At 51.3% G+C, this 20,019-nt stretch overlaps 1 protein-coding gene across 14 annotated transcripts in view; it reads left to right on the top strand.

Moving 5' to 3' along the window:
* ATP2B2 (ATPase plasma membrane Ca2+ transporting 2) overlaps positions 1 to 20,019 on the top strand; it is a 392,052-nt gene that overhangs the window by 296,410 nt on the left and 75,623 nt on the right. For all 14 annotated transcript variants that reach the window (XM_012471790.3, XM_012471770.3, XM_012471772.3 and 11 more), the window contains 3 exons: positions 8,422 to 8,619; positions 16,899 to 17,156; positions 18,167 to 18,292. In XM_012471790.3, the coding sequence (XP_012327213.1) occupies positions 8,422 to 8,619; positions 16,899 to 17,156; positions 18,167 to 18,292 (582 nt within the window). The remainder of the gene's footprint in view (positions 1 to 8,421; positions 8,620 to 16,898; positions 17,157 to 18,166; positions 18,293 to 20,019) is intronic.

Here is a 20,019-nt window from a genome sequence, read left to right on the forward strand (position 1 = left end):
CACATCCTCAGGCACGCACACATGCACTAACAGCCTCTCATGGGCACTAAGGCCCATGCCTGCCTTCTGGGTGCCTCGCAGGCTACATTTTAAATACATGCAGCAAAGACATGAAGCCACCCTTATGGTTTTTCCCAAGAAAGTGCGTACCATTCATTTTAACTGAAATTTCCTGATCACCCCAGTGTCACAGGGATCAAGCTGGAGTGAATCAGCATCCATATTGGCTTCACCAGGAGGGTCACAGTGGGGCGATTGCACACACAGCCTACCCCCAATTAGATCAGGCTGGAGCAGGGCAGGGTGGCCGCTGAGCTCTGTGACAAGAGGCCTGGCTCAGTTGCCTTCCTAGCAGAAGAACCCTGTGCCTCAGATGTGTGTGCATCTATATAGTGGGTGTTCAACACAGATCAACTTTACCGTCTACAAAGCACTGTCACAGCCTTGGTTCTGGGTGATCCTCAAGTGAGACAGTGCCAGGTCTCCAAATCTAGGTAGGGGTGTCTTGTGGCTGCGGTGGTGTTCTCTGACACGAGCTAAGACAGTGGCAACATGGACAGAAAGTCCTGGGATGCATATTCCAGGCGCAAAGTCTGGGCCATGCCCCAGTCCAACAGTAGTGGTGCTACAGTGGTGGTAGTGACAGCTGCATCTATCCTTTATGAAGACCAGTATGTGCCAGGCGCTATTTCCACACATCATATTCCCGGTCCTCCGTCAACCCCAGATGGCAGGGGCTGCCCGAGACAGGGCTTTTTCCCACAGAGGCATTGTCTGCCTGTCCCAAGTCCATTAAGTGGCTCTTACAGGGGGCACGTGGCCACCCATGAGGGCAGGGGCCTCTGGACAACCTCAGCACACACATCCCCATCTCTGGTCCCCAGAGAGGCAGAAGGGAAGGGAGGTTTCCTGAGGGCCTACTGCGTGCCGGTGCACATTTATTCCCATTTCACAGAGGTGAAGACTGTGGCTCCAAGAGGGGAAATGATTTGCCCACGGCACCAGCCCTGAACCAAGGAGCTGCTGGGATTTGAACCCAGGGCTGAGGTTACCCATTGGCCTGCTGCTGTCACCCACCATGCAGCCCATCCCAGCTGACAGCCCCTGGCCCTGCAGACAAGGGGCCCAGCTCCCAGCCCCCCACTCCTGGAAACAACCCTGCCCTTGGCTCACTTCCACTCCCTCGCTGCTACCCCGATGGCCTGGGTGCCGCTGGGGGAGCAGTTTGTTTTCACACTAGCTCTGAGCAGCAGATGGAGAGTTTGGGGGATGTGATTATTGTTGGGTTTTTTTCTTGAAATTATGTGCTTGGGCTGCAAGCAGGTCCACTCAGCCAGACAGTGCCCCCAAATGTCAGCCAGCCTTAGCAGGCAGTTAGTGTGTTCCTGCTCTCGCCAGGGGCGGAAACAATCTCTGGGGTCTCTTTGCTGGAAATAAAGATACACAGCATCATGGGGCCTCAGAACAGGGGAGAAGAGGTCAGAGGTCACCTGGATGGCCTGGAAAACTCACCTTGAGTCCCTCCCAGTTGGCCTTTACTTTTGATACAGCCCAGTCTCTTGGTGTGAGGTGCCCCACACGTGTGAAGAGCAGAGCCCTGCCCTGCCCTAAGTACAGTACTAGAGCAGAAAGTAAGCCATATGTTAAATGACCCCATTCCTTCATCTCACCCCTTCATTCTGATCTCTAACCCAGCCCCTGCTCCTTTACCCACCTCAATAGCCCCTTCTTTATTCTGATTAATTAACCACATCCTACCTCCTAAGTAGCTTATGAAAGTTTGTCTCATACAAAATGATTTTAAATGACCTAAGTTAGGAAATCAGGCAAAGAAAGGAGAGGAGAAATAGGATGGAGATTCAGCAGCTCGATGCATGCTGCTGAGTCCTCTGGTGCAGCTCCCAGAGATGAACTACATATTCACTGCTGAGCTACCAAGCAGGAAAGAAGAAGACCGCAAAAAGATGAGTTACAAGGGCCAAAGTCTCCATTAGAGAACACTCTCATCCTCACTCTAAAGGCCTGTGTAAACCTGACTCCATGTGCATTGCTACAAATTCAGTTTCTCTCCCAGCCTTTCCTGGCCATTGGAAGCAAAGGGTACAATAGATGTGTCCTCTTCCTTGGGGACCATCTGCCCCCTCTTCTGAGGAGCAAACCAGGAATGCTCCACTACTCTACCCTTTCCCAAGCCCTTTGGAGTTTCTTTTGCCTTCTCAGAGCCTGTGTCCCACACACACACCCTTTCACCTGATCAACCCTCATTCCTTCTTGCAAGCTCACCCAGTTATAATTACACTTCTGCCAGGAAACTTCCCGACACTCCTGTCTTCCTTACAGTAGTGTCCCCAACATGTAGACAAAGTCTGGCTTATAGTAGGTGCTCAATCAAAATTTGGTGATTGAATGAGGAAGTAAATGACTGGGTGTGCACCATTTAGTTCGACCCTAGGTACCTTTTCTACCTTCAGAGGGCCTGAGAGGGGTAAGAGAACTCAGGCCTCCTTAAGATAGGAGGATCTTGAGTCTTGAGTCCCTGGGGGCCTGGCATCTGGTGCAGGACACCCATAGTAGGCCATCTAGCTTCTGTGTAAACATGCTCCCTCCCTCCTTCCTAGAATAATCCATCCATCCTCTGCTCACCCATTAGAATGTCTTTCCCTCTCATAAAGCCAGAGGCCCCTCCTTGTACCTTTTCCTTCAGGTCCCCAGCTCTGTGCTCTGGGGCCAGACAAGGCACAGGCTCCCTTTGCCCGCAAGAGAAGCACTGCTCCCTGAGCTTTGCTTAACAGAGCTGAGGTGGGGCTGGTTTTGTCAGATGGCTCTCAAACATGAATTTCAACTCCCATAGGTCTGGGCACATGCCCTTGGTGACCCAGACGTCGGGATTTCTATGTGGAATTGACTTTTTAATGTTTGTAACAAATTTCCATTTTTTTAAAAAACACCGGGCAGACCACATGAAACCTCTCTAATGGCCTGAGACTGCAGTTTGCAGGAGCCAGAATTGGCTAAGAAGAGAGAGGAAGATGCCCCAAGCAGAATGGGAATAGCCAGGCAGAGGTTTAGAGGCTGGGGAAGAGCCCAGCTTGTGTCTGGGACAGCTAGATAGAGACGCACTTTGAGGCCAGAGTTCCTCACACACCCAACTGACAGCAAGCAGCCGTGACGGCAGGAGTTCCTGTACAGCCACTCCCTCACTCTGCACTGTGCATGGCTTTCCCCAGCCTAGGGGTTATTTTGTTCCCATTTTATTGATGAGAAAACTGAGTCTCTGAGGGATGAAACTGGCCCAAGTTCACTCACAAGTCAGTGGTAGAACCAAGACCAAAACCTGACTCCTCATCTAGTGCTCTGACCTCTGCTTGTAATTACACAGAAAGAAAATTCACATTCGAAAGCCCACAACCCCACAGAGCATCTGTCTGGACATTCGTGTTTCTGAATTTGCAGGGCCATGCTGCCTTTGTCCAGTGATCTTTGACACCCTGTATTAATTTTTAATATGCTAAATGGTGAGATGCTCCTTAATCTAAATTGAATCTCCAATGCCATTCATCTCTCACACCAGCCTCTGTTGTTTCCACTCCCAAAAATATCTGTGTTAATTTTCAGCAGAAAGGAAAAGAGAGCACAAGATTCAGCTCCTGGGAAGGGCATGGCAGGTAGGCTGCACCAGGCAAGCTGTCTCACCTGCAGGTCCTCAAAACCCCTGTCTTTGCATACCAAGTACCAGAGCCACCAGCCCTAGCCTTCATCCAAATCAATCCTTCATGTCACATGTGGGGAAACAGAGAATCAAAGAAGGGAAACGGCTTGTCTGCAGTCACAAGGTCCTTCCTCTGTGCCTCTCCTCACCTTGACTGACCCCTTCCCGTCTTGTCAAAATCCTGCCAGTCCAAAGTCTTCCTCTCCAGAGGGTCTGGCTTAGTCTCCTACACAGCCTAAAAACTGGATGGTAATTATGACACAGTGCACTTACCTGGTGCCAGGCACAGCGCTACGCTCCTTATGTGAGACATCTGGCTGAAACCTCTCCCTAACCCGGTAAAATAGGCACTGCTGTTGTCTGCATTTTACAAAAGGAGAAACTGAGGCAGTAAGAAGTGAAGCCACTTACCCAAGGTCACTCAGAGCTGGGATTTGAACGCAGGCCATCCGAATTCAAACCTCACATGTGTTCTTGGGGTGGGGTTTGAACTTGGGGCCAAGCCTCAACTCTGGCTTGGCTGTTCTGCTGCTGAGAAGAGGGGAATGAGCAAGACGTCATGGCCTTCTCCACCATCTCAGAGGACACACGTGAGCCTCATTGCCCAGGGTTCCCATCTTGGATTTTGATTCTGGGATGCTCGTTGTGGAAACTGCCTTGGGAACAGCCCTGCAGAACACACAATGTTTTTATGCCCTGAGTTGTTATTTCTGAAAAACAGAGGACCTCTCAGAAGTCTGTGGGGAGTGGGCAAGGGCGGGGGCTGGGGAGGGAGCTGCCCGGGAGTGGGAGGAACAGAGAAGCTGCTCTGCGCCGACCCCTCACCCTTCCAGCCACGTCACCCTGTCTCAACCCATAGTCTTGTGGGTCTCAAACTAGCAACTTAGGGGCTGAATCCAGCCCACAGGTATGTTGTATTTGACCCTGGCATGTTTTTAAGGGGGAGATTTTACATCAAATTCCAGATGTCCTGCTTCTCTTAGAAGGTTGGAAGATCTGCCACCCTGAGCCCACATTCCCCCACAGGAGCTGAAAAGCAGCTGTCCTCTTCAGAAGGGCCAAGGTTCTTCACTTTGCTCCAGTTTCTACCACTCCCTAATGTCACCCACTCACCTACTTCACTCATTCACAAAACCCACCCATCCCCCACGTCTATCACATTTGTAGTCCCTGCTCTGCCTGCTGTCCCAGGACTCAGGATCGCAATGCCTGGCCTGTGGATTCCCAGCATGACAGAGCCCCAGCATGACATGGACTGACTTCCACAACAGAACACTCACATTATCAACTATTTACACTGCGGACTCCAGAACATTTGAATCCCAGAACTCAGAAGGTTCAGAGACTCCCCTCTCTTGGAATCAATCAGGCAGGGCCCAGAAGATTGGCTGCCCTCACCCTTACTTTTTCTTAGCAAAGACCTTAATTCGCACCAAATTTTATGAGGAGCCCCAAAATGTGAAAACAGACCCAGGAGAACCATTTCAGGGCCTGCAGACCTCAGAACCCCTGGAATTCTCAGGACTTACCCATCTTGTTGAACACTCCCATTGTTGAAATGGAGAAACTGCAGCTCAGAGAAGAGAATTGGCTGGCCAAAGCCACAGCAAACTGCCATAACAGGCCTGTGTTGGCTGGTCATAGCCCCTCCCTCAGAGGCCCACTACCCTCTTGAACTCTCCCTTCTCCCTTGTCAAAACCCATTCCAGGAAAAAGCCTGAAACTCATTCACACCTTGGCATCCAGAACTGATGATGGCTTCCCTCTCCCAGAAAGTCTAAAGGAATTGGAGCTTTTAATTAAAGGAATAAAGGTCAAGTAGAGGAATTCCAGGTATTGGCTGTGGGTAGAATTGGACCAGAGGAGGAAGACGAGGAAGCTTCCTGCCGTTCCTGGAGTCACACTGCAGTGTGCCGCGCCTGCGCGCTCTGTACGTGGGTCTCCCAGACAGCCAGCCCAGCATTAAACAGTGGAGGCAGTGTTCCCACGTGCTTTAATCAGCAGCTTGGTCTCAGAGCAGCCTGTCTCCTCATCTATGAAATGAGCCTAACCTGTCTCTGGGTTCCCTCGTTCTCACTGCCTGCAGGACGTGGGATCCCCAGAGCTTACATGTACTGACAGGCAGGCTAGTGCGAGGTCTCCTAGGGAAGGAGCCATTCCTGGGCTCCCCCAGTGTGGGTGTCTCAGCCAGCCTGACCTTTGGAGGCTCCTGATGGAGATCTCATGGTCAGCATCTGAGGAGACTCCGTATCTAGAACCCCAGACAGACTCCCAAACCACAGGCTGCTGGACTCACGGAACCACTGAGCTCTTACATCTATGGGCAGCCAGGTCTATTCCGTGCGCATCACTCTTCCCAGAACCAGGCTAGGCCCACAGTGGGGGCTCCAGAAATGTAAATTGAATGAATGAATGAATAGGTAAATGAGGCAACCAACAACAGGCTGTTAGAATCCTAAAACCATGTATTAGACCACGAGGTCCCATCAATGTAACAGCCACATGGTCCAGTCCTGCAACCCCCAGCATGCTGGTAGTGCTGTTCTCAGGAGCAGACTGAAGGCCATAGGTCTGATGAGGGGTGTGTGCCCCTCCTTGTCCACCCCCCATCTGTCCTCATTAAGACACAAGAAGAGCTAGGGTTCACTGGGTCGGCAACAGGACTGGCATTGCCCTGCTGCAAGGACCCATTTGTGTGCACTGTTTGGGCCAGGCTGCACACCTCAGGCCAGGCTCACAACACTCAGACCTGCATTTAGTGGGTGGAATGATTCTAAGGCTTCAGATGCCAGGCCCTGAGAGACAGGAATCAGACTAGTCTTTGCTCCCAAGGTTCCACAGCCCAGGTAGGACACAGGTCCGGGGAACTGGTAAGCCCACTGAGGGGAAGGCTGTGGGAAGTAAGGGCAGAGGGCCACTGTCTGCCTGGAGTGGAGGGGAAGCTGCCCAACAGGGGCCCTTGAGAGGCATTCACAGTGCTGAGTGGAGGAAAGGCTGTTCCTGGTTTGCTGAACAGCAGGAGCAAAGGCCCAGGAGTGTGACAGGACACTTGTTATGGAAAAATAAAATGGCACACCAGCAACTTGGGGTGATATGGGCAGCTTGAAAGGAAGGCTGAAACAAGGAGAAGCACCTTCTGAGGGGCACAGCACACAGTGGACAGAGGGAGCCCTCCCTACCAGAGCCACGCCTCTCCTGGTCACACACCTGAATTTCCTCCATGAGAGGTTCACCCTTCCAAGCCCCTCTTCCACAGTACAGGAGGTACACCTGGGGTTTGCCAATTGTGAGTTGTCCATACCCTGGTACCAAGGAGTTTAGGAGGGGATGAAGAGACAGGCAAACAGTAGCCGGTGCTAGAGCAGGGAAGGGCACAGCATGGTCACAGTGTGGCAGGAGGAAGGCAAAGTGCTGGCCTGGCTCTGCTGGGAGGAAGCCACATGGTGAAAGCCAAGGCTGCAGACACAGGTTGCAGGTCAGATGAGGGGGCCAGGGAACCAGGCTGGGAAATGTGGGCTTTATTTCAAAGACATTGAGCGGCCTTCCAAGGCCTTTGAGCAGGGGCGTGAGAGTGGACTTGCAAGTCTGGAAGAATTATCTGGAAATGCAGATGGTGGGTGGAAGTGGGCCCCTGTCACTCTGTCTGGGCCCCACGTGATGAAGGGTGCACCTGGCTATACTTCACTCCCTTGTCCAGAAGAGGAGAGACCACCAGCGTCAGCTGCACGTCCACCAGGCACGCTCCGAGCACATTGCAAGGCATCCACAGGAAGGGCCACTCCTGAGTGGGCACTCTTCTGTCTGGTGGGCTGCTCTGTTCCAGTGTCTGCAGCTGTGCCAGGCACTTAGTAGGTACTCAATAAATGCTCATGGATGACATGAATTACCTCATGTGATATTCAGAACCACCCATGGGTTAGGTACAATCATCATCCCTATTACTGAAGAGGATACTGAGGCTCAGAGAGCTAAGGCCGTCACACTGGGATTTTAATCCAGGCAGCGGCTTCTGATTCTTCTCTAAATACTGTGTGGCATTCGACAGGAGGGACAGCAGAAGGAGGGTGCCGGTGCGAGGTGGCTCTAGGAGTGTGGATTCGATTCCTGGGGCTGCCACAGCAAATGACCACAAACTGAGTGTGGCTTAAAACAAGGGAAGTTTATTCTCTTATGACTCAAGGCCAGAAGTCAGAAATCAGGTGTCAGCAGGGCCACCTCCTTCTGAAGAGCAGGGAACAGTCCTTCCTTGCATCTTCCAGCATCTGGCGGCCCCAGCTGTTTCCTGGCTTGTGGCTGCAACACTCCAATCTCTGCCTCTGTTTTTACGCGGCCATCTTCCCTCTGTGTCTGTGTCTCTTGTAAGGATACCTGTCATTGCATTTAGGGCCCAGACAGATAATCCTGGATGCTCTCATCATGAGATCCTTAAGTACAGAAACAAAGAGGATTTTCCCTAATGATGTCACATTCACAGGTTCTGGGGATCATGATGTGGGTATATATTTTGGGGGCTGCCATTCAACCCACTGCATGGTGTCTCTGGCTTTTGGCAGGAACCCACGTAGGACCCAAAGCACCAAGAGACGTTGGGCTCCTGGACCAGCTGCCTGCAAGTTTCTTGCTCTGTTTCTCCCTCTCTGTCCCTACATTCCCAGAACACGCCTGTGTCTCTCCCGGGTCCCCAGGCCAACCTCTCTGCTCTCTGTCCGCAGGTTTGCCAGGCACCGCTCCAGATCTGGAAAAGAGAAAGCAAATTTTTGGGCAAAACTTTATACCTCCAAAGAAGCCAAAAACCTTCCTGCAGCTCGTGTGGGAGGCGCTGCAGGATGTGACACTCATCATCCTGGAGATCGCCGCCATCATCTCCCTGGGGCTGTCCTTCTACCATCCACCTGGCGAGGGCAACGAAGGTAAGATGGTCCTCGGACCCACGACCCACCCTGCACACCTGGCCACCACATCCGCACCAGGGGCACTCATGGCTCACACAAATAATCCTCTCCTTCCAGGGGAGAAAACTGAGGCCCGAGAGGCAGGGCCCCGCGCATAGTCAACACAGCCAGAGGGTGGCTGAGCCAGGCCTCAGCCCCGTTTCCCTGTGTGAAATGCTCAAGAGTTGGACCAGCAACAGTGATTGTTTTAGTGGGCATTTTTTAGCACTTACAGCGCGCCAAGCCCTAGGCTGAGATGTCATCCTGACAACTCCCTGCGGTAGCGGCCATGGTTATGCCCATTTTAAAGATGAGGAAACCTTGGGTTCAGTGTATACGGCTTGGGTGATGAGTGTACCAAATTCCCACAAATCACCGCTGAAGAACTTACTCATGTAACCAAATACCACCTGTTCCTCAAAAACCTATGGAAATAAAAAATGTAAAAAACAAAGATGAGGAAACCGAGGCACAGAAAGGTGGGTTACCTTGCTGGAGGTCACCAGCTAATAAAGAGTTTTCAGATTTTGCTGTGGAGCCTGTTGAAAGCACTGGTGTCAGACCCCATCCTAAGAGAACCTGGTTCTCTCTCCAGAGTCCAGGGACGGCTGGATTTTAATAAGCACGCAGGTAAGGGTGACCCTGACATCTGTGCAGGCTGATCTGTTTTATAATCTGCTTTTTCAATCAGTAGGATATTGTAAATACTTTTTTTGTGATTGGTTATGATTCGACATTTCCTAATGAATGTGCTGCATAAATAGATAAACCTACTATATTCACAGCTTCAGAAAAGCAAATTAAAAGTTGATAGCATATAAGAAATAACATTATGGGCCTTATTTTCCCTAAATAGAAAGGTGGTCTCTGAAGTCCCTTGAACATCTGTTGCCCTGGCCCCTCCCAAGCCGAAGTTGCCCAGTAAACTGGATAACCAAGTCTATTAAACCAACTACCTCAATTCTATACATAATAATAAGTTGATTTCTTTTCTTACATGACCTCTTGCCATAAAGGGCTTAAAGACACAAGAGAGATACATCTCACAGGATGCAGTCAAATAGAAAGCCAGACAGAAAAGGAATGGAAGCAAAGAAATCAGCTACAATTGCTGCTATGATTGAGATTTAAATCTGACTTGAGGTTCCTGGCAGCCAAGACAGAAAGGGAATTAGGGTGATTTGCTGTGAATATACTAAAAAGTACTGAATTTAAAAATAATAAGCTGGGTGCAGTGGCTCATGCCTGTAATGGTGGCACTTTGGGAGGCTGAGGCGGGTGAATTGCCTGAGCTCAGGAGTTCGAGACCAGCCTGGGCAACATGGTGAAACCCCATCTCTACAATAATAGTAATAATAATTTTAAAATGAAAAATAAAACTAAAAACTAAAAGGCAGATTTGCATAGCTCAAATTGTCAGCAAGGAGGAAAAGTATTTAGGAAAATGACATTTCTCTTGACAAGAATTCTGGGATGAACCGTCACATAGGACATTATAAGCAATGCACAATGCCTTCTTTGCAGAAGTTTTATAGCAAATATGAAAGTAGATAGTACATGGCGACTGGAATAAGCTTGGACAAAGCTAAGAGTGTAACACTAACGCATGATGATAATACTTCCTACTATTTTTATAGCTACCACTCATTGGGAGCTATTATGATAGAAATCCATTTAATTCTCAATCCTCACAACAACCCTATAGGTAGGTGCTATTATTATCCAGGAAACCAAGGCCCTGAGACAGTAAATGGCTTGCTAAGGGCACACAGACAGAAAGCAGCAGAACCATGACTCAGACCAAGGGGTTCTGGCTCCTTGGTCCTGTCCCTCAGCTGCATTTCCTCAGAGAGGGACAGGACTGAGTCAGCCCAGATACGTGGCCTCATGCAGCCCAATTCAGTACAAGATTAGAACTCAGATAGCAGGTGGTGGAGGGGGTGCAGGGGAAGCATGGACCAAGCTCTTCATGTGTGCCAGGAGGAGCGTCTAAACCCCCAAACAGGTGGCTGCAATCTTCCGTATTAGAGATTCGGAAACCAAGGCCCAGAGAGAGGAAGGACTTGCCTGCAGTCACAAAGCTACCGTAGGCGGTAGGGCAGCATTTTCAACCTGAGTCTGTCTGGCGCTTCTCCGGCTCTTCCCTGCCTCTAGCCGGGGCACTAGCTCAGGCCATGCCCTGGTCAAAGGCAGCTGCACACAATCCACATTAACTGCGATCAAACATTCTTGGGCTTTGTGACCATCCTGACTCCTTCTCCCGAAGCCCTTACCCTGGCCTGAAATCTGAGCTCCGAGCCTCCCATGTTGCCAGGGCTCCTTTGCCCCAGATCAGGCTCAGTCTCCATCAATCCCCAATCACCAAGTGAAAAAAAAAAAAAACAACCCTGAGAGAGACATCAGTTTCACCAGGGAAGGTGACAGGGACAGTTATGTGGCCTTCTCGGCTCCCTTCTCCCTGCACACAGCCTTCCAGAGACTGGGCCCCAGCTCTAACTGAGCACCAGTACACATGGCGCTTTACGTCTGGGTTCTCAGTGAACCCTCATGCCCATTTCACAGACCAGGAACTTTCGGCCAAAGATTCCCCAACAGGGCCCTCCCTAAGCAGCCAGTGTTGAAATTATGCCATTGCTCTGGTGCTAGTGAGTTTTGTTTGAAATCATATAATGCACCCAATTTCTTTTTGACACCTGCTGCCACATCCCAGAAGGCACCAGAGTCCAGAGGTCAGAGCCTGGGGACAGGGCCTGGCTCTGCCTATCTGGCCCTGAACCCAGGCAACCCCCCATGTGCCCAGCCTCAGTGTCTTCATCCATAAAATGAGATGAAAGATAGTACCTGCCCTGTGGAGCTCTTGTGAGGATTGAAGAAAATAATGCAAAGAGCTTGGCGTGGAGCCCTGAGCAAACCTCAGGAAAGCAGGTGTCACTCCCCATGTGGCCGATCACTCCCCGTTTCTGGAAAAGTGGCCACATCCTTTTCAACACCCTGCAATTCTAGTATCCTCTACAGCAAAGCAGAGGTGGACAGCGTGAGCTTATCAGAGCCACAGATTCCAAAGCCCCAGTGCCTGTCACCCTTGCCTCCAGCCCCTATTATGTCAAGTCCTCAGGGGCCACTGCCCGCCTTCGCCCCAGGTCTAAAGATCCAGGAGTTAGGACCTGAGCCAGTCAGAGAGCCTTCCTTCCGAGGGGCAGGCAGCCCTGTGCACGAAACAGACTCAAGTTCTACAGAAGGAGCAACGCTGGCCTGTCAGCAGAAGGAAGGAAGGAGAGGGCCCAGGCTAGGGGGAAGGAGGAAGAGGAAAGGAAGAAGGAAGGCAGGGAGGGGGCTTATTTATAACCTGGCACCCATAGGAAGGCTGGACGACATTCCACCAGCAGCTTCACCAAATCTGCGGTGCCCACATTGTGTTTGAACTCATTCCATTTTATTTATCACTTGCCATTATTTTAAGTGCCTTGGAATGGACATCCTCAGCCCTGAGCTCTGATGCTAGCCAGGTACACGGTGTCCCTACCCCCACCCCACCTGGCAGGTGAGGGAACTGGAGCTCTGAGAGGGGAGGGTGGGGACTCACCCAGAGTTGTGGCCTGGGCCCCCAAATCAGGCCTCAGGCTTCCTGCACTGGGGACAAACTCAAGAGCCAAGGATGAAAGACACACAGCTGGACTCATTCCAGGGTCAGGTCTGGGGGCAGGCAAAGGAATACAATGTGGTGGCAGCACTACAACGCTGACCGCCCCCCACCAGAAGACACGTCTTCCAGAGAGGGAGGCCTGCTCTTAGCAGATGACAAAGTGGGGGCTGGGGTCCCAGAGGGATGTGGGTTCAAATCCAGGCTCAGCAACTCCCCAGCAAGTGGCTGCCCCTGCCCAGGCTTCACCTTCTCCCTCTGTAAGACAGGCCTGGTCATTGGCAATGGTGACAGGTGGAATTAGTCACACATGCAGTGAGCGCATGAGTTTCTCACTGTGCCTGGCCCATGGTAGGTGGTTAGTAGATACAGTCATATGTCACTTAACGACAGGGACATGTCATGTTCTAAGGCAATTTCATCATCGTACCAACATCGTGGTATGATGTACCACAGCCCACTACACACCTGAACTGTATGGTGCAGCTCGTTGCCCCTAGGCTACGCACCTGTACGCATGTGACCATGCTGAATCCTGTAGGTAGCTGTAACACAATGGTGAGTATTTGTGTATCTAAACATAGAGAAGGTACAGTAAAAATACAGTATTATGGTCTTACGAGACCACTGCGGTAAATGCAGTCTGTCGCTAACAGAAATGGCCTTACACGGCACATGACTGTTCGCTGAGTGACCGCAGGGCCCTTGTCCAGTGGTGACACTGTTGCTGTCTGTACACACTGTCTAGTTTTACCTAATGCCTAACTCCTGGGCCTCCGCCCCACACTTCATCTCATCCTTTTCCCTAAAACCACTGGGCCAGGCTGGGCTGGATGCCCCCTGATGAGCAGGAGTGAGGGGTATAAAAGCATCCCCAAACTTAAAGTTAGGAGGCCTGCTTTGAGTCCTGGCTATATCACGTCCTGGTGTGTAACCTTGGGAAGGTCTTATCTCACACTCATCACTGAGAAAGCAGTTGGGGCAGGGCTGTGGGTGCTGCAGCACTCTGCAGCCTGTTAGTCCTCTACCAACATCGTTTTGTACATGAAGGATTACCTGGCTCAGAGACCTCTAGACACTTATCCTAGGTCATACAGCATGTTCATGGCAGGGCTAGGATTGGCACACTCACTGCCCCTACCCCTGCTGGTGACAACTCCCCTAGTGCCAGAGTGCCAACAGAGTGATAGGCACATAGTAGGTGCTTAGAAAATGTTTATGACTTAACCAGTTTGGAGGATCTTTGTTGGATACCAGGCCCTCGTACCCACCTGGGAGGCAGATTCCCCATTTTACTGGTGAACATGTAAACAGGCCCAGAGAGGCCAAGTGGGTACCCAAGCTTATACAGACAGGGAGAGGCCACACCCTCTACAGCCCTAGGTCCAGGGAGAGCAGTTGCAGTTCCCTGGACCCTATGGCCACAATCTGTCCCTGCTCTAGTCCAGGGGAGCCCCAGAGGAGATCTCAGCAGGACCCACCCACTCCCCTCTTTCCTCCCCTTCCTATTCTCTTCTCCCTAATTGTTCCAGGGGCAGCAGGAATTGCTCCTAGGGTCAGACAGTTTCCGGATGGCCAAATCCCTACCCCAGTGATCTGCACTCCCACTTTCTATCCATCCCAGGGCACCCATGTGACCATCAGACAGTTCTCAGGAGATAAAAGCTAATCGGCTTTTGCTGGCAGAGTGAGTGCCCTCTAAGGGTTCCTTGGTATAGAGTCAGCAAGGGTAGCAGGTAAGGCTGGGAGTTGAAACAGGGTACAAATCCCACTCAGTCATTGGGCCTTGGATTTCAGAGCCCAGTCCAAAGAAAAAAGCCCATGAAAAGGGGAGAGGACCAACTTTTATCATGCATCTATCAGGTATCAGGCCCTTAGCTCACAAATCCCTGAGGTTATCTCACTTCACATCTATCTAACCTGAGGCTCAGAGAGGCCAAGCCACTTACCTAAAGTCACACAGCAGAGATTGGATTTAAACTAGGTCTTTCTGATTCCAGAGCCCGAAAGCTTGCCATTGCTTTGTGTCTAAGTGTCCAAATGCTCCAGTAGCTACTCTAATGAGGGTCCCATTGAGGAAGCACACAGCAGGGGAAATAACAGCCTTCCCATCTCCAGAGCACATAGCAAGGGGCAGGGGATAACAAAAGTCTTGTAAAATGCAGCATGGGGCTCTGTAATCCCACTCCCTCCCCCTCCCTGCCCCTAAGCCCCAAGAGAATGCATTTCCATATGCTGGGTTTCTGTTTAGCAAGGTTCACATGTGTTTCCTAGTTTTGGGGGTCTCTATGGTGTCTTCATTGTGGTACAGGAAGCACCGTTCCCCAGTTCTTCTCCTCCCATCATCATATGTCACTCAAAGCCAGCAGAAGCCCCTTTGTAATGTGGGCCTCAGGGCTTCATAAAGCCAGGCTGTGGAACTTGAGCGATAAAGCTCACCTACACACTGGAAAATAAGAAGCACCAGCTTTAACTGAGCATTTACTGTGTGCTCACTGCAGTGGGTGTTTTACACGAAGTCTCTCTCTTAATCCTGTCAAGCACCTCATGAGAGAGTGCCTGCCATCTTGCAGATAAGCAAAAACAAAACAAGGCAGGCACAGTGGTTACATAGCAAGTTCATGGGCACACAGCAGTTAGCGCAGCTGGGATTCAAACTTGGTTACCATTAGCACGATTATGATTACCATTACTCCAAGGCGGGTCCTGCTAAACAGTTTAAAATTACTGGAAAAGTCTGAAACTCCCAAGCAGGGAGAAAGGTGGCTTTGGGAACCCCACATGATGGCATTGTTTACTGGCCCGAAGGGAACAGCTGGTTCAGTGTAAGACCTGGAAATTTCCAGGGCACATGCAGCTGGGCCGCAGGGAGTCTGTATCTCCCCAGGCTTGGACCCGACCTTCTCAGGAGCCGAAAGCCCATGAACATTCCTTGAGTGCCACTTGGCCTTCTTGTCATGTTGCTTCTGACCCCTGGCTTTCCAGAAGCTTCCACTGGGGTCTCTTGAAGCTTCTGTTCTCTGTTCCTTGAGACAGACTTGGATTTCCAGATGCTCGGCCATGAATCTTTGGCAAACACATGGCAGAGGGGGCTGCTGGGCTCAGGGAGAGTGAACAGGCCAGGTCTGGTGTCAGATTCCAGACCCAGATTCAAACCCCATTATCTGCTGTGTGACCCCAGGTAAGTATCTGCTTCTCTCTGAACAGCTATCCTTCTCTCAGCCAGCTTGAGGGTTAGCGTGAACGCTGGGTGCACAGCAGGCCTTGCAAGGTGTCCAGAGCCCCACCTGGCCCCTGTGGAGGGGAACTGCACTGAGTTTTCCAGGAAGGATGGTCAGATGCTGCTGGAGATTCCTTTCCATGGAAATGGCCTTCCCTGGTCCCAGGGGAAGTGAAGGCCTGGGCGTGTCCTGGCCTAGCTGTGGTACCTCACCTCCTAGGCCTCCCCCTCTTGCTCTCAGGATCCTTGTGGAGATGAGAGAGAGGCATAGAAAGGCCTTAGGCCCAGCATCGCATGGGTAGGACCTACCTTTGGGTCTGATGCCTTCAGATAAGATGTGCCTGGGTTCTTTTTCTGTTCACCCTGTGGGCCTGGCAGACCTTGAGAGTTTTGGGGGTCTAGACTGGGAGGGGCTCAGTGGTGCAAAGGTGTGGGGTGCAGATCCCTGTAGGTCAGACAGGCGGCCTGCAGCTCAAGCATCAGCGTCCTCACTGTGGAGTGGGGCTCACTCCTCAGCTGTCTGACAAGGGCTGAGTTAGAACCTCCTGTGTACTGAACTCTGGCCAGGAGCTTCCACCTTCCTCTCCCTGAGCCCTGGAAGGCAGTCTCAGTGATCCCCGTTTTGCAGTTGAGGCCACTGATGCTGGGGAAGGGCAATGACTTGTCCAAAATCATGCAGAGGCAGCAGCAGAATTAGAACCAACTCGTCTTCCCAACCTGCCTGGGCAACGTAATGAAACTCCTACAGAAGAAGAAGACATCGGCAAAACTGCCTTTTCAGACTCTAAAGCACATGCAATATGGTTGCATTTATTCTGTGGGAAAAAATCTCACCTTTTCTCTTTTCTCATGAATTAGAAAAAATTCCTTGTCTTTTCTCATTAATTAGAGAAAATTCTCCTTTTCTCTCCTCTGTGTCTTGTCTGTGCTATAGCATCCATGAACTTTACCATATTAAATGTCAGCTCTCAAAATAGTGCCCGAGATAAAGAATGTTCTTCTCATTTTACCCAGATGAGAAAATGAGTTTCAGAAAGGGAGTCATTTGCCCGAGATTTCACAGCTAGAACAAAGGCAGAAAACGTCAGGGGCCAAGACAGTGGGCTCTGGGTTCACATTCTGGCTTTCTACTTGCCCTTCATGGCTTGGACAAGTCACTTGACCCCTCTGAGAAACCTCAGTTTCCATATCTGTGAAATGGGTAGTATGAGTACCCTGTGAGATGATCCATGTGAAGCACTCTGCACAGGGTTTGGTACCCAGACACACTGAATAAGTGGATAATTATCATTTGATTCTTAACACTTGCTACTTGCCAGAACTGGGCTGTAAATCCAGGTCATGAGGCCTCTCCTGCCCGGCTCACCTCAATCTGCCTGCTTCTGTCTGGTCTTCCAGGATGCGCGACGGCCCAGGGTGGGGCAGAGGATGAAGGAGAGGCAGAGGCGGGCTGGATCGAGGGGGCCGCCATTCTCCTCTCAGTCATCTGTGTGGTCCTGGTCACGGCCTTCAATGACTGGAGCAAAGAGAAACAGTTTCGGGGCCTGCAGAGCCGCATCGAGCAGGAACAGAAGTTCACCGTGGTCCGGGCTGGCCAGGTGGTCCAGATCCCTGTGGCTGAGATCGTGGTTGGGGACATAGCCCAGGTCAAATATGGTAAGTGTCCCAGCCACAGAGCCAGGTTCTAAAGCTGGATTCTGGGCATAGGTGGGACAGGCCAGGCTGATGCAAAGAGACTGGCTCAAGGAAGGGGGTGCATTCCTGAAGGTTGATCCCAAGCCAAGATGTCTTCTGAGATCCTTTAGGAGGTGGAAGGGTACTTCCTGGAGGAGGTACAATCCTAGAATCCATTTACATCAGAAATGACAAATACATGGCACGTGTGCTGCCATTCTCCAGACTTCCACCCGTAGCAGACACTACTAATCAGTCACAGCTCAGAGCCTGGATACAGCCTCAGAAGCCTTCTCAGCACAGCCTACAGCAACCACTAATACTCAGAATGGGCTTATTAGATGAAATCTATTTCCCATCCCTGATTTGGCTGCTCATGGATGGTTGTTGGGCTAGAGGAGATGTTGGAGAGAGTGTAAGTAGGTAAGTGAATATTCTGGGCCTGTGCTACTGCCATGGAGAAAACAGGCAGGCTGGTGCCAAAGGGAGTTTGAGCTAGATATGTCCTGGGTAAGTTGATGCAGAAATTAGGGGAGAGGTTGGAGTGCCCCTCCTCACTCTGCCCTAAAGGGCTTGATTTCCCCTTGACAGTGTGACTTGGTTGGAGTCTTCTCAACCCAGCCAAAACAGACTGGTTCCTTCCAAAAGATTTCCCCAAACCATAACTGAGACCAAAGAAGAACGAGTTGTTGGGAGATCTGCACTCCCAGTCCAAGCGAGGTTGAGAGAAACACTTCATAAAGTACATGCCCGCTTGAGTGAGGGTTGCAGGGGCCCAGCCTCAGCCCTCCAGGCCTGTGCTGTGCACCTTAGCTCCAGTCTTGAGCTGCACATGGGCCTTCTGTGGCACCATCTTGGTTCCCTCACCCTGGGAGCTCTAAGCATTCTGTCCCCGATGGCAAACCTTCCGTGGTAATCATACCTCTAAGGGAATGTTCCAGCCTTCTAGACAGCTGAGAGCCTGCTGACTCCCCTGCCCTTCCTCTTGCCAGGTGACCTCCTCCCTGCCGACGGCCTCTTCATCCAGGGCAATGACCTCAAGATCGATGAAAGCTCCCTGACCGGAGAGTCTGACCAGGTGCGCAAGTCCGTGGACAAGGACCCCATGCTGCTGTCAGGTGAGCTTCAGCCCGCTGTTGGGCTCACTCCTGTCGCCATGCACAGGGGATGCCTGCGTGTCCCCTTCATGAGGTAGAAGGGACTCAGAGACTTTTATCCTTGGCTCTGGTATCTCCAGCCAGCTCAGCCCCAAGTGAGAACTGCCTTCCTTTTCCCTCACAAACACACATTGAGCCTACTCTGCACTCAGCAGCCCGAGCCCTGGGGAGACTGCGGTGAATAAAATGGACAAAGCATCCCTGCCCTCATGGCACTGACCTCCTAGTGACTTGGTTTACTAAAAAGCTGAAGACAGAAGCCCACTGCCATCAGAGATGAGAATCAGTCAGGTGGTAAGCGTTCTGGCCACTGACTGTGTGCCAGGAACAGGGCCAGGCACGGGGCTGTGGCAGTGAGTGAGCCAGGGAAGGCCCAGCTCTGGGAGCTTGTGGCGAAGTGAGAGCAGGGAGGCGATGTGAAAATTCCTGTGGGGAGAAGCATGTGAAGAAAACAAACGGGGCACAAGGTGTACTGAGTGTGGGTAGTGAGGAGGAGCTGGCCTTATGACTATCCGAGCAAGAGCACACAAGGCAGAGGGAACCACAGGGGCAAAAGCCCAGAGGCAGGTCTGGCTGGAGGCTGCAGTGAAATAGAGAGAGTGGAGAGGCCAGAGGTCAGGCCTCATGGGCCATGGTCAGCAGTTTGGAAAGTATTCCCAGTGTGATGGGGATTCTCTGGAATGGTTTTAAGCTATGAGCTGATCATGTTTACATTTTTACAAGCTCACTCTGGCACCTACAGGGGCAGGGAAGGGGCGGGGAGACCCTGCGGGGGTGAGACACCAGCCAGGTGAGACCCCTTTTCACAGGGACACCCAAAAGGCTTCCGTGTCCAGCAGTGCTCAGCAAACACCCTCTGCAAAGCTACTCTGGGAACTCAGGCCAAGTGCTGGGACCATCTGCAGCCCAACCCACCAGTGTTTCAAGCCCAGCCCCTGCCCATGGGAGCCCCTAGCCTGAATGGCCTTGGGGGTTTAGGCCTACCAACAGCTAATCCCACAGTAGGGGTGTGAGGCAGCTGTTGTGAGAAAGCCAAGGAAGGAGCAGAGTTCCCTGGAGGATGGGCCATTGAGCTGTGTTTTAAAGGATGAATAGGAGCTTTCCAAGTCCAATCGTAGAGAAACGGCCCTCCTAGTAGAGGCAACCACGTGCAAAGGCACAGAGGTCTGACGGAGTGTGGAATGTCCTGGAAATAAGAACAGGTCTGCAGGGCAGGATGGTAAGAGTGAGAATAGAGGTGGAGGCATTTATTTATCCAACATTCATTTAGCCAGCATTTGTTAAGCATATACTGTGTGCCACTGGTTAAGGGAACAAGCCAGATCCCTGCTGTCCTGGAACTTAGAATTTAGTAAAGGAGAGAATCAATAAAGGAGCAAGCAAGCAAACATGCAAGGTAACTTCAGATAATGGTAAGTCAGATGAAGATGTTCCACCATGATAATGAGATACAGAGACCTACAGGAAGGGCACAAGAATCTGAGTTGGTCAGGGAAGGTCTGTCTGAGAGGTTGCATTTGACCTAAAATCAGAATATTGAGAAGAGAAAGTATTCCAGGCAGAGAGACAGCAAGTGCAAAGCCCCTGGGGTCTCACTGAGAGACCACGGAAAGTCTCAAATGACCTCTTAGAACATAGGGCCACATGAGAGCTCAATAAATGGTCACGGCCCTGTGGCCCTGGTTCTG

The sequence above is a fragment of the Aotus nancymaae genome, unplaced genomic scaffold (genome assembly GCF_030222135.1).
Source record: "Aotus nancymaae isolate 86718 unplaced genomic scaffold, 86718_ANA_hifiasm-v0.15.2.pri h1tg000046l, whole genome shotgun sequence".
Classification (NCBI taxonomy): domain Eukaryota; kingdom Metazoa; phylum Chordata; class Mammalia; order Primates; family Aotidae; genus Aotus; species Aotus nancymaae.